Source organism: Equus caballus, chromosome X (assembly GCF_041296265.1).
Source record: "Equus caballus isolate H_3958 breed thoroughbred chromosome X, TB-T2T, whole genome shotgun sequence".
Classification (NCBI taxonomy): domain Eukaryota; kingdom Metazoa; phylum Chordata; class Mammalia; order Perissodactyla; family Equidae; genus Equus; species Equus caballus.
The window spans coordinates 140677527-140691951 of NC_091715.1; the positions used below are offsets into that span (position 1 = coordinate 140677527).

Genomic DNA, 14425 nt, shown 5'->3' on the forward strand with positions numbered 1-14425 from the left:
GGGTCAGCAACAGGCCCCCTCCCCGTCTTTAGGGGTGGGATTGGAGATAGGATCATGCTTTCTCAACCCATCCAGGGCCTGGACTCATGAAACAATGTGCCTGGCAGCTGACAGGAGCCTTTTCTGGGAACTTGAACCAAACGTTTCTCTCCTTTTAAAAAGAGAGAAGCTGGGACCCTGCACCCCTCTCCTCCCCCACACTTGGCCAGGGCTCCCTCTCCAGACCAGCTGCGAGCAACCCTTGTGACATCATGTGACAACTAAAGAGAACGATGACTTAAGCAGATGGTTGCCCCTCTACCCAGACTCTAGAATTTTGTGGACATTATTTACTGGGCATCCCCACCCTGACCGAAGGCATTTCTGACCTGAGAGTTCAGGGATACCATCTCAGCTAGAAAGTGCTCCTGATCTAGACTAGCTCCATGGCTAGTCAGAGTACCGACCAGATAGATGAAGTCAAGCAGGCCCCATCAGGTGACCGAGAGCCAGCAACAGGCGTCCCATCTAATTCATCCCCGGATCCAAATCTGGATTCAAGGGAGATTTTGGAGACCCACAGTGACCAAGCCATGAGCCAAGATCCAGGCCCCCGTGACAACATGCGACCACAGGACCCAAACCAAGGCGCCGTCCATGTGGAAGAAAACAACCACCGTCTGGGGCTCTCCTTCCCAAGAAAGCTTTGGATGGTAGCTGAGGACGACGCCTTGACGTCTGTGCGCTGGAATGACGAGGGAGACACCGTGATCATTGAAGAGGATCTTTTCCAGAGGGAGATTCTTCACCAGAGAGGCCCAGGGAGAATTTTTGAAACAGACAGCTTGAAGAGTTTTATCCGCCAACTGAACCTCTACGGATTCAGCAAAATACGTCCAAACGACCCTTCGGTTCACTCTCCAGGGAACAAGAGAATGATGGTAAAGTAGAACGTCCTTCTGTTTCCCATGTTCTCCGTTCCTCGAACATCTTCCTAGTAGACCAAGATAAATGATGCACTGAAAGGGTTTAATTTCTGAGGATAACTTTTTTCACTTGAGACTTTATTTATGGAAAGATGAGAAGGTATAGTTGTTCCTATGAAACGACAACCCCCTCAGAGGTAATCTGCAGGTGTGACGAAAGACTCTGAGAGGTCACTTAATGTCAAGGAGATAGATGCACCTTAACCTAGGCATTATGTATGTTGAGTGAGCTCAGGCTCTAGGGCAAAATGAAACTTGCCAGCAAGTTAAAAAGATCTTTTCTCCCTAGGAAAACAAGACCATTATGATTGGGGGGGGGGGGGTGAATATTTGCTCCCAGGATGACTAACTGGGTTATTTTGTTTCAGATGTACCGTAACTCCAACTTTAAGAGAGACAAGCCTCTGCTCATCAAGAACATTCAGAGAAGAGGCAACCTGAGAATTACCACTCAGCCAGGGACCAGCACAACAACTCCAAAGAGAAAGAAGCAGGTAGAAGCTATGAGGCGCTCCCCACGAATCCGTCACAATGAACCCACCACAGAAGCTGACAGAAAGGCCCAGAAGGAAGCCCCAAAAGCTCAGGGACCCACTGACACCTGGTCGGTCACGTGCTCTGATATCCACTCTGTGAGCAGTGTAGCAGGACATGCCACAGAAGTTCGTCAACCAAGTGAGCCAGCTAGCCCAAGTGGGGAGGGCACATCCGGGAATGTTGTTTGTGCCCCTGGCTACTGCCGGAGGAGACGGTGCAGAGGAACCACCCACCAGCCCCCCAGATTACCCAGATTATGATTCGGTGATGTCCCTGTACAACACCTGTTATTCCATCCTGCTGGCTTCCCTTTCAGTGATGGCTCCACATGAGGCCCCTGACGAGGACGAGGAGCAGGAAGGCTCCTCAGATTACAAGTGTGCACTTTGTGAGCGCTTCAAGGACAATCCAGGTTCCTAAGCTCACAGGTCACTGGTGACAGATAAAAACCACCATTTTACAGCCATGATGCAAAACTCTGATGGAGTAAATAAACAATCTTATGAGAATTGTGACTCGGTGTTCTAATTTGCAACACTACACACACCTCATCAGGTAAGCCTGAGGAGGCTGGAAATCCTGGCCCCAAACAGGCTTTGGTCCCCATTGTCCTCTTTGATTTGACGAAGCAGCATTTTCACACATTCAGCCAAGGACTTGGCTAGGGAGTATCGAGGCAAGCCCAGGAAGATCTCGTTCCCTGAGCCTGGCCTGGTGGTCAGGACACAGAACAGCCTGACTCTTGTCCTTGAGGCTATCGCCTTCCACTATTCACGTATCTTGAAACAGGAGAGTCTTTCCTCATGGGGCCCCCTAAGATGCCAGGAAGCTTCTGATCAGCAGCTCAATGTCCCTGGCCTAGGAGGCAGGGGTCTTCCAAAGTAGGGCCAGCCCATTTGCCCAGGGAGGTCCGACCACTGCAGTCTGGCTCAGAAGCGACAGGTCATTCCAGTCACTGCCTGGGGGAAAGCCCATCATGCTTATAGGTAATAACCATTAGAAACTTTCCTAATAAATGATCAAAAAGAAAGAAAGAAAGAAAGGAAAAAGACTTCCCACAAAATAAACAACACTACTTATCACTTTTCTGAAAGAGCTGTATTTAGGCTCCTTGTTTCACACATGAAGTGGCTGTGCGACATGTCTAACACGTATGCCCCATGAGCCAAGGGACACTTTTACAGCAGAGAAAGTCTTTTGCAAGGACAGGTGCTCTGTTTCCAAGTCTGATGTCCTCTTCATCAGGAATGAGGCCATCCAGGGCTGGTCACTCTCCAGCAATCACTCAGCGCCCGCTCCCAGCCTCCACACAACATCCCCTGGATGCTGTGCAAACACTCTATGAGTTTGACTTTAACAAAGAGAGGGGAGAACACTAACGAGTCCTCTTAAAATGTATTTCTTTGGTCAATCCAGAAATCAGGTGGACCAAAATGAGTGGCAGCGGCAAGACCTCAGGGGCAGCTTTCCCTTTTTCCTGAAGGTCAAGGTCCTTGAGACTGTCACTGAGCCCAGAGAGGCATCTTGCAAGTAAAGCGCTGCTCCCCATCCCTGCATCTGAGCGGAGAAGCTGTTTACGTGAATAGCACATAGTGGGTTGCACGCTCCCCTGTGGTGCCAATCCACACTGAACCCGATTTCCACGTCCTCCGTTTGACGACGAGCTGCTGGGTCATGATTTAGCTGGTCTCTCGGTGACCTTCCTCTGAGGAGCCCACGCTCGTCAGGCCTCCTGCCCCAAGGGGATCAGGTGCTCTGGGAGGTCTACCTGGAAGACATCCTTTCTGCCTTTCCTGGGGATGGGCTCCAGCAGCCACCTGGGGTTTGAAAGCACCGTCAGGAACTTCTGCTTCAGGTTGGTCAGCACGGCTTGATTTGCCAGTTCCACCACCTCATCAGGATCTGGACATTGCAAAGTTTCCCCAATGTCAACGAGCCCTGTGCACAAAGGGAGGAGCACAGAGACGTTTTTCCTTCCATAAACCAAGGCCTGCCTGTCAGAGAACATGGGTATTCAAAGTTACAACCACCAGAGACTAAGATGATATCGCCCAATGGACACGGAGTGAAGTGGGTCTTTCTCAGTGAGCACTTCTGACGTGCCAGACTCTGTGCACGGGATTTTGGGAGAGGCCGAGTGAGGGACAATGAGGAGGAGAGGCTCTTGTCCTTAACAACCCTACCAAAATAACAGGCAGATCCCAGTCAGACTGCTGAGGGCAGCAGGTACAGATCACAAGGGCCCCGGCCACAGTAGGGAACTTACAGGCCATCAGGTCCCCAAGCACTTCACCAGCAGACAAGAGCTGATGTGGGACCTCAACCATTGAGGGATCAGGGGACTTGCCCAGTATGCAGTGGGCACTGGGGGTGGGACAGTCACCTGAAGCCAGGAAGGCAGCCTGAGTCCAGAGGCCGGTCCGACCTGCTCTGTGTGCTATGCTGCCTCTCAGGATCTCTGCCACACGCATGCACACGCAATTACATACACACACAAGCAAACCCCACATGCAGACTCGGACCTCACCCTGCCTCTCGTATCACACATGGAAACGGAGGCCCAGGATGGAGAAAGGGTTCACCCTGGGTCGGGGAACCTCGGCCGACCGACCCCAGGGCCAGGGCCCTTTTGCTGCCCCTCTGAAGGTATGTTGCTAAAAGAAACCACACAGCCCACACACGCAGCAGTTCAACAGAAAACAAGCTACCAATCTCCCGAGCAATGTCCTGGGGGCAGCCCTGGGAGGTGTCTGAGCGGTGCTCGGCACAGCAGCACTTGCTGGTTATCACTCCACGGCCGTACTTTTCCCCTTCCTGGAGCAAGGCCTAAATCTGAGCAGGGGTCTTTCCCAGCCTTTCCACCAGAAGCTTCCTCCAGGCCACATCTTTCCAGTCCCTGTGAAGAATGTGGATGGCAATGGTTCAGTCCTGGTGGCTGTTCAGCAGGGGACGCCAACGCGTCTCCATGGTCTCGACCCCTTTTAAGACAAAACCTGCCTAGGGCTGCCGGAAGGAGAGGCAGATGAACTTCATCTCCCCAGAGCTCCTTGCGCCTCACGTGGCCTGTGGAAACGCAGAACCGCAATGTCAATAAACCTCACGCACCGGCACTCCAAGCTCATGGCCCATGGACCTGACCTCTCCCCACCATCCCCCGGGTGCCCTGAAACCCTACTGAGCTAGAGAATGTTGGCTTCTCCTTTCAATCACCAGGCAGTCAGTTGATAGGCCTGAAGGAAGAGGCTGGCCACTGGGATGACTCACCCGTCAGATGGAGTCTTTGGGGAGCTCTTGGAGCAGGGTGGGGACAGCTAGAGAAAGGCACAGCCAGGACAGCACTTGGTCAGTTGTACAACAGACGTCACAAATAAACAATCTAACGGTGCATATAAGGAACTGGAAAAGAAGAAGAAACAAAACCCAAAATCAGCAAAAGTAAGGAAATAATAAAAATCAGAGCAGAAATAAATGAAATAGAGACTAAAAAAAAAACAATAAAAAATTACTGAAACCAAGAGCTGATTCTTTGAAAAGATAAACAAGATTGACAAACCCTTAGCTAGACTCACCAAGAAAAATAATAGAGAAGGCTCAAATAAATAAAATCAGAAATGAAAGAGGAGAAATTACAATGGACAGCTCAGAAATACGAAAGATAATAAGAGAATGCTATGAAAAGCTAGACGCCCACAAATTGGATAATCTAGAAGAAATAGATAAATTCTTAGAAACATACAACCTTCCAAAATTGGACCAAGAAGAAGGAGAGAATTTGAATAGACCAATCACCAGTAAGGAGATCGAAACAGCAATCAAAAACCTCCCAAAAAATAAAAGTCCAGGACCAGATGGCTTCCCTGGTGAATTCTACCAAACATTCAAAGAAGACTTAATACCTAGCCTTCTCAAACCCTTCCAAAAATTGAAGAGAAGCAGAGGCTTCCTAACTCATTCTACGAAGCCAATATTATCCTCATACCAAAATCAGACAAGGACAACATAAAAAAAGAAAAATACAGGCCAATATCACTGATGAACATCAATGCAAAAATCCTCAACAAAATACTAGCAAATCGAATACAACAATACTTAAAAATATCATACATCATGATGAAGTGGGTTTCATTCCAGGGATGCAGGGATGGGTCAACATCCACAAATCTATCAACGTGACACACCACATTAACAAAATGAAGAATAAAACTCACATGATCATCTCAATAGATGCAGAGAAAGCATTGGACAAGATACATCATCCATTTATGATAAAGACTCTAAATAAAATGGGTCTAGAAGGAAAATACCTCAACATAATAAAGGCTGTATGTGACAAACCTACAGCCAATATCATTCTCAATGGAGAAAAACTGAAAGCTATCCCTCTAAGAACAGGAACCAGACAAGGATGCCCACTGGCACCACTCTTATTTAACATAGTATTGGAAGTCCTAGCCACAGCAATCAGGCAAGAAAAAGAGATAAAATGGATTCACATTGGAAAAGAAGAAGTGAAACTGTCACTCTTTGCAGACGACATGATTTTATATCTAGAAAGCCCTAAAGAATCCACTAAAAAACTTTTAGAAATAATAAAGGTATACAATCAAGTCGCAGGATACAAAACCAGCATACAAAAATCGGTTGCGTCTCTATACACTAACAACGAAGTAGCAGAAATAAAATTTAAGATTACAATGCTATTTACAATTCCAACAAAAAGAACAAAATACCTAGGAATAAACTTAACCAAAGAGGTGAAAGATCTGTACACCGAAAACTATAAAGCATTGTTGAAAGAAATTGAAGAAGACACAAAGAAACGGAAAGACATTCCGTGCTCTTGCATTGGAAGAATTAACATCGTTAAAATGTCCATACTTCCCAAAGCAATCTACAGGTTCAATGCAATACCTATCAAAGTTCCAACAACATTTTTCACAGAAATAGGACAAAGAATCCTAAAACTTATATGGAACAAAAGACCCTGAATAGCCAAAGGATTCCTGAGAAAAAAGAACAAAGCTGGAGGTATCACACTCCCTGATTTCAAAATATACTACAAAGCCATAGTAACCAAAACAACAAATACCAGCACAAAAAGAGACACACAGATCAATAGAACAGAATCGAGAGCCCAGAAATAAACCCACAAATTTATGGACAGCTAATATTCGACAAGGGAGCCAAGAGCATCCAGTGGTGAAAGGAGAGTCTCTTCAATAAATGGTGTTGGGAAAACTGGACAGCCACTTGCAAAAGAATGAAAGTAGACCATTATCCTACACCCCAGACAAAAGTCAACTCAAAATGGATTAAAGACTTGAATGTGAGACCTGAAACCATGAAACTTCTAGAAGAAAACATAGGCAGTACACTCTTTGACACCAGTCTTAGCAGCATATTTTCAAGTACCATGTCTGACCGGGAAAGGGAAACAAAAGAATAAATGAACAAATGCGACTACATCAAGCTAAAAACCTCTGCACAGCAAAGGAAATCATCAACAAAATGAAAAGACAACCTAACAATTGGGAGAAGATATTTGCAAACCATATATCAGATAAGGGGTTAATAGCCAAAATATTCAAAGAACTCATACATCTCAACAACAAAAAAACCCAACAACCCAATTTAAAAATGGGCACAAGATCTGAACAGACATTTCTCCAAAGAAGATATACGGATGGCCAACAAGTATATGAAAAGATGCTCAACATTATTAGATATCAGGGTAAATGCAAATCAAAACTGCAATGAGATATCACCTCACTCTGGTCAGAATGGCTATAATTAACATAACTGGAAACTACAAGTGTTGGAGAGGATGTGGAAAGAAGGGAACCCTCGTACACTGCTGCTGGTGGGAGTGCAAACTCGTGCGGCCACTACAGAAAGCAGAATGGAGTATCCTCAGAAAATTAAGAATAGATCTACCATATGATCCAGCTATCCCACTGCTGGGTATTTATCCTAAGAACTTGAAAACACAAATGCATAAAGATACATGCACCCCTATGTTCACTGCAGCATTATTCACAATAGCCAAGACTTGGAAGCAACCTAGGTGCCCATCAAGGGATGAATGGATAAAGAAGATGTGGTATATATACACAATGGAATACTACTCAGCCATAAGAAATGATGACATCCAGCCATTTATGACAACATAGGTGGACCTTGAGTGTACTATGCTGAGTGAAATAAGTCAGAGGGAGAAAGTCAAATACCATATGATCTCACTCATAAGTAGAAGATAAAAAGACAGACAAACAAACACATAGCAACAGAGATTGGATTGGTGGTTACCGTAGGTGAAGGGGGGAGGAAGGAGGGCAAAAGGGGTGATTAGGCTCACATGTGAGGGGATGCACTATAATTAGTTTCTGGGTGATGAACAGGATGTAATCTACACAGAATTTGAAATATATTATGATGTACATCTGAAAGCTATATTATGTTATAATCTAATGTTACTGAAATACAATAAATAAGAAAAAAGAATAAAGGCTTGAATTGGGTTTCAAGAAAAATCTAATTAGAAAGCACAGCATAGTGTCCAGGTTGAAGCAATGTCTGGAAAACCATATCATGTGAAGAGAATAGTTGAAAGTAATGAGAGTTATCCTGTAGACAAGAAAGCATAGAGTAGCTCTGAGAGCTGTTATGTGAAAAAGGAAGCAAGTGCTATAGGGGCCTACAACTGGTAGACATTAGAGGAAGGTGGACTTCTGCTAAATATAGGAAGCACCTTCCAACTCTTAGAGCTATGCCCTGTGGGAGTAGGGCGGTTTATCACTGGAGGGATTCAAACCGGTAGATTATCAAGCATAATGCAGGAGGAACTCTTGACCAGGGTAGGGGCTTAGGACTGACAGCCACTCATGTCCTGTATCTGGCTCTGAAAATTCAAGATTTGAGGATTGAATGGTAAAAGTATTGATATATTGATTCCATGATAGAAATTATATGCACATGGAAGGGACTGGACCTTTCATACTTACACTTCAAATCACAATTGGCTTGAGACACACCTACTCAGCATGTGCCCCACTTGTTCACAGTATTGGCTGAGTTAAAGGAAAATAAAAACCAAGTTGTTCATGCCTTCTTAGTAACTTTGTATTTACACATGTGGTCACAGGTGCCAGTTTATTCTGAGATTAAGAGCCCCAAGAAAATATCTTCCAAGATGAAAACGTACGTAATAACTGACGCCTTTGGTACACAAATCAGGCTATGTACGTGGCAAGGAAACAAAGAAGCAATCCCCCAAACATTTACTCTTAAGTTCACAGTATCTGTTGTCACCGCTGCCACCACCATATAACCTTGACACAGAAAAAGTGTTGATATGGTGTCACATCCATCCAAAATCATTGTTTCTACTCTATTCTTAAATGTGTAAAAATGAGACCTTGTGCCTGATGTCTTTCATTTCCCCTTCCAGATATATTCTCCACTCTTCTCCACCCTGTTCTCTTTCCTATAAGGCTGACCCGCATGAACTAGACAAACAGGGCTCCCATGGCCTCTGGCTTCAACTTGGGTTGGCCTCCTTGTCTCAAGATCAGAGGGAGGAAGAAGAGCAAAGTTTGAGTAGGTAATCCCCTGGCTCTCTCCTTGTGAAATCTCCTCCATCAAAGGTCTCTGCACCTCTTTTAAAAACATGTTTTATATGACATAACTCCTGCCGGCCTTAGGTTCTTCCCAATCCCCTGGGGTGCCCCTACACCCAGACCATAACTTTACAATTGGTCCCTTTGCAATTCTACCTTCTTCAAACAATGTTAATTGAAATGCCTCATCTGTTTTCTTTGGGGTCCTGACTGATACATATCTCAAGTTTCAATAAATTGCAGTCAGACTTGGACAAAAGATCCATTTGGCGCTTATTTGATACTTAGGTTGGCCCATTAGGAAATTGCTTATATTTGACCATTTTGACCCAGAAAAATGACAGTTTCATAATGGTTCAACCTAACACGGTTCACTCATATAGTTCTCATTTGTCGATGGTCAAAATACTGGACCAGGAAGTAAGAGTCTAAGAAATGTCTTTATTATGTGAAGCTGAAATTGTTCCCTGTAGCTTTTCCTTAAGAATATGGGACTGGGAATCAGAGACTAGTGTTCCAGACCCAGCTCTACTATTAAATTGCTATAATGTCTTAGAAAAGTCCGTTTCCTTTTCTGGACCTCAATTTCTTCAGGCAGAAAATGAGGACTCACACTAGATGCTCTCTGTGGGTTTTCCCAAGTCTGCTACTCTAAAATTCCAGAATATCGTATCCCTAACTATACTGTTAGTTCCTCGAGACAAGGACTGTGTCCCCAAAGTATTGTCAAAGATTCATTACATCAGAATCAACTGGGGCATTTGAGAAAATACAGATTTTTAAGCACTATCCCCAGAGCTACTAAATTACAATCTCCAGATGTGGAGCCTTCTTCCTTGCTCACACATACTGAACATTGAGAATCATTGCATTGGGCACATGAGCTATACAAAGTACTGGTCAATAAACTACTGTTGATTGTTGTAGCTGCTTGGGTAGCCATCCCAGGTGATTCAATTGAATAAAACACTAAAAGTAGATAAAATAATGCAGCAAATGGGTTTTTTTCAACACACAAAAACATCATTCAGAAGATATCAAAACAAGCAAACAAAAAGGAGCAGCTCTTCTAAGTATCGGAACTATCAGCATAAACCATATGTTTTAAATTTGTATTTGTTCCTTTATTTCTAGAAAATACAAATACAGTTCCAAACCAAATATTTGGAGCCAGGCTTTTAGTTGTCTCATCCCTCCAAAGCATGAATTGCATTGGACTTGGAAGAAAGTAAACCCCCCAAAGTTTCTAATGCCCCTGTGTTATATTCAAGCACTTCTTTCTGCTTTTTCAAGCAGGATCTCTTGGGCTTCTCTTTAATATAATTACTAAAAGGCTTGGTTATCTGGTTTTCTAAACACCAACAGCATGTAAACAAACCCATGTAAACAAGAGAGGTCACAACTAACACTGAGGATGGAGACACAAAATGAAAAAGGCAGATATAGAATGAACATACTGAATATTCTTTATGATGACCATAAAGCCACCAATAAAAGGGACTACTCTGTTCAAAATCCTTGCTTAAGATTATAATAAAAGATGCAATACATTTTTAGAGAACTTTCTTCTCAAAGTTAAAATTAAAAGGCTTTAACACCTGAAGAGGTAAGGTTCATTTATTTAAAACTTCCATCTTATTTAGATCATCTATCATAGCCCAGTGAAGTCAGTACATGAGGAGTTAATGAAATAGAATTAGTCTGTTTTTCCAGAATGGGGTAAAGAACAAAAAGGGCCTCATGGGCAAACTTTCTAAGGACATATCCTTCCAGATCGGTAGCCCTCAGCCACAGAGATTACTGTTGAAAATGCGATAGAAGATGGAAAGACTCAAAGTACATTAAGATAATCAACCCTGCAAAAATAATTAGAAACAAGTCCCAATGCGTCCAAGAATAAGGGACAGTAGCCAAATGTAAAACAATAACAAAAAAGCCACTATCAAACAATAAAATATCCTGTGTAATACTGCAATACTTCAAGCCTAAGGGGGTCATTTCTGGTAATGATATTTCTTGAATGTTATGGGATTTTAAAGTCAAAAGAAGTTCAATACAGCTAAAGAACACAGAGTTTGGTGACAGGAGGACTACAAAATAAGGCTGACAAGATGGGTAGAGGCTGGGTCAAAACAGGCCTTATAAAATCATGTTTAAAAGTTGGGACTTTAATCCAGGGACAGTAGGAAGCCATTAAATGACTCTAAACAGGATAGATATTGTATTGTAGAAGAAACTCTAGCTACAGAGTGGAAGCCAGTTTGGATGGGAGCAAGACTTCAGGAAGTAAGACCAATTAGAGACTCTTGCAGTTGTCCAAGTGAAAGACAACACTGGATTAAACTAGGCTGGTAAGAGGAAAGTTAGAAAAAGTAAATGAATTCAAGGGGTGCGGGAGGTAGAAATGACAGATCTTGGTGATTGATTCAATCTGGAGAGCGAAGGGTAGAAAACTGGCAAAAATGATTCCAAGTTTCTGGCTTGAGCAATGGGCTGTATGGTGGTGTCGTTGATTGAAACAAAGAGAGATGGAAGAGGAGCATGTTATGTTTGCTTGTTGTTTGGTTTTTGTTGTTGTTTTTAAAGTGGAGGAGGGAGATGGAAATGATGAGACTACTTTGGACATGCTTAGTTTAAGGAGTTTACGGAACAGCCAAGTGGACCTGTCCAATAGATAGTTGGATTTAGAGGTCTGATTCTCAAAGAACGGCAATTCAGACAAGAGTCGTTGGCATATATATAAGGTAACAATGTCACAGAGATGGATGAAATCACTTACAGTCTATATGGTAAGAGGAGCACCTAGAACAAAACAAAGAAAAACACCAACACCTGAGAAATGAACAAAGAAAGAGGAAGATTACCAAAGAGATTGCAAAAGATCTTCATATCACAAAGGCCTCTGATAGAGCTATGTAATATTGTGGAAAATATTCTAAAAAGCATAGCCATAAAACCGTGAGGAAAACCAATTATACTATTTACTGTTAGTAATATGTCCAGATCTCTTTTCCCGGGCCAATGAAACCATCCCCCAGCTAATTCTGATTATTACCATTGACCTAAGGGAGCCACCTCACCCTAAAATGCCTGAGAAGTTATGTCTTCTACCAGTCAGCTCACAGGCAATGACTGATTGAGATGAGGCTACAAAAGCCCAGGCCCCTAGGCTCAAGGTGGGCCAAATCTGGAGTGCCATTCACACTCCAAATCTCCCCATGAGGTCAAATGGAGGCTACACTTCAAGTAAAATCGCACCTTTGCTTTACTTCTTCCCCTTCCCCATCTCACCTCTCTTACTTCCTTACAAGTTTCTCTGAGAGGACTCTCTCAAGAATCCATTTGCTTGAGAATCCTTGTCTCAGGCCCTGCTTCTAGAGAACCTAATCTAAGAACCAGGGAATTATGATGTCTCTGAAGTCAAAGAAAGAATTATTCTTAAACTATACATTTATATTTTATGCAATTTTTATATATATGTTTTATTTCATAATAAAAAGTAGTTAAGGAAGAAGAGAAAAGTCAACAATGTTGAATGTTGCTACATGCTACTAAAGAAATTGAGTAACATAAGAACCAACAAGTGTTCATTTTAGCAACAGAGTCAACACTGGTCATCTTGGTTGCAGAAGTTGCCTTAGAGTCATGGGGTTGGAAATCAGACAGCAGTGGTGGAAAAACAAGCAGTGGGTAAGTAGAGACAATAAAGAAAACTCCTTCTTCAAGAAGCATGACTGTGAAGAGAAGGAAAGATTTAAGGTACTATCTGGAGGGAAGTTTTGTTTGGTTGTTTGTTTTGTTTTTTTTGCTGAGGAAGATTCACCCTCAGATAACATCTATGCCAGTCTTCCTCTATTTTGTATTTGGGTTGCCACCACAGCATGGCTGCTGATGAGTGGTGTAGGTCTGCATCTGGGAACCCAACCCAGGCAGCTGAAACAGAGTGCACCAAACTTAACCACTAGGCCTCGGAGCTGGCCCCTGGAAGGAATATTTTTAAATTTAAGTTGAGGGGGTGGTCCCATGGCCGAGTGGTTAAGATTGCACGCTCCACTGCAGGCAGCCCAGTGTTTCGTTGGTTCGAATCCTGGGTGCAGACATGGCACTGCTCGTCGAGCCACGCTGAGGTGGCATCCCACATGCCACAACTAGAAGGACCCACAACAAAGAATATACAACTATGCACTGGGGGGGCTTTGGGGAGAAAAAGGAAAAAAATAAAATCTTTAAATTTAAGTTGAGAGATTCTTAATCACATTTAAGTGCTAATGGGACAGAACCAATAAAGAGACACATTGAAGATCCAAGGGATAAAAGAGAAAATTGAGAGCAAATGGCTGGAGAGAACTGCTTTTAAAATGCTAAGAGGGAATTCAAACACGGGCTAGAGAGTTGCCCAAGAAGAACTTTGAGATCTCTTTCTACCTTAAGAGTCTGAGCTGATGATGTTTTTCCAAATACAGTGCAATGTCTGAATATCAGGGACCAGAGTACTTGAGTTCATCTGAGAAAAAAATAAAAAGTTTTGGTCTAAGGCAAGAATTTATCACAGCCTTCTTTTGTTCTAGGAGTTAAAGGCTCTTACCCGCCAATATCCTGCTTCACAAAGTCCCCAGGTTCTTGTCGTCTTGATTCCCCTTGGCCAGTTGTTCCAGGGAGAATATTAATCAGGAAGAGAAGACCAAGGCTGATCATGCAGAAGTGACTCATTTGTGTGATTATCATCTTCTTAGGCACCAACTTGCAGAGACCTGTGAGATCCCTGTTCAGGGAAAGAGGAAGGGGAAAGGAGTAGAAGACAAAGGGACGGGGGAAGAAGAGGTTTTAAAAAAAGATTTTATTCAGCACTATTAGAGTCATTTTACTTCCCTGGTATCCAGTTACTAAATGACTAATGTGACAGTCCCCTTTCCCTAATTCATCAATGCCACCGAAATTCACCCCAAGCATATCCCTCACTTGAATGTACCAGAGCACATCTAAGAAAGGGCAGTGTAAAGAGTGTAAAGGGCAGTGTTAAGGGCAGTGTACCATAGCCCATCTAAGAAAGGGCAGTGTAAAGAGTGTAAAGGGCAGTGTTAAGGGCAGTGTACCATAGCCCATCTAAGAAAGGGCAGTGTAAAGAGTGTAAAGGGCAGTGTTAAGGGCAGTGTACCATAGCCCATCTAAGAAAGGGCAGTGTAAAGAGTGTAAAGGGCAGTGTTAAGGGCAGTGTACCATAGCCCATCTAAGAAAGGGCAGTGTAAAGAAGTCTTAGGTTACAGTTCCAGCTCTTTGCCTGTCTTCCCATGACTAGATGAGTCACAG

The 14425-nt window shown here is 43.4% G+C and overlaps 1 protein-coding gene across 1 annotated transcript; it reads left to right on the forward strand.

Moving 5' to 3' along the window:
- The first annotated feature begins 332 nt into the window (after positions 1 to 332).
- LOC111771520 (heat shock transcription factor, X-linked member 3-like) lies at positions 333 to 2005 on the forward strand. The gene is made up of 2 exons (XM_023633591.2): positions 333 to 920; positions 1334 to 2005. Exons 1-2 carry the CDS (start codon positions 426 to 428, stop codon positions 1760 to 1762), a joined length of 924 nt encoding a protein of 307 aa, XP_023489359.2. The 5' UTR covers positions 333 to 425; the 3' UTR covers positions 1763 to 2005.
- Positions 2006 to 14425: the final 12420 nt, after the last annotated feature.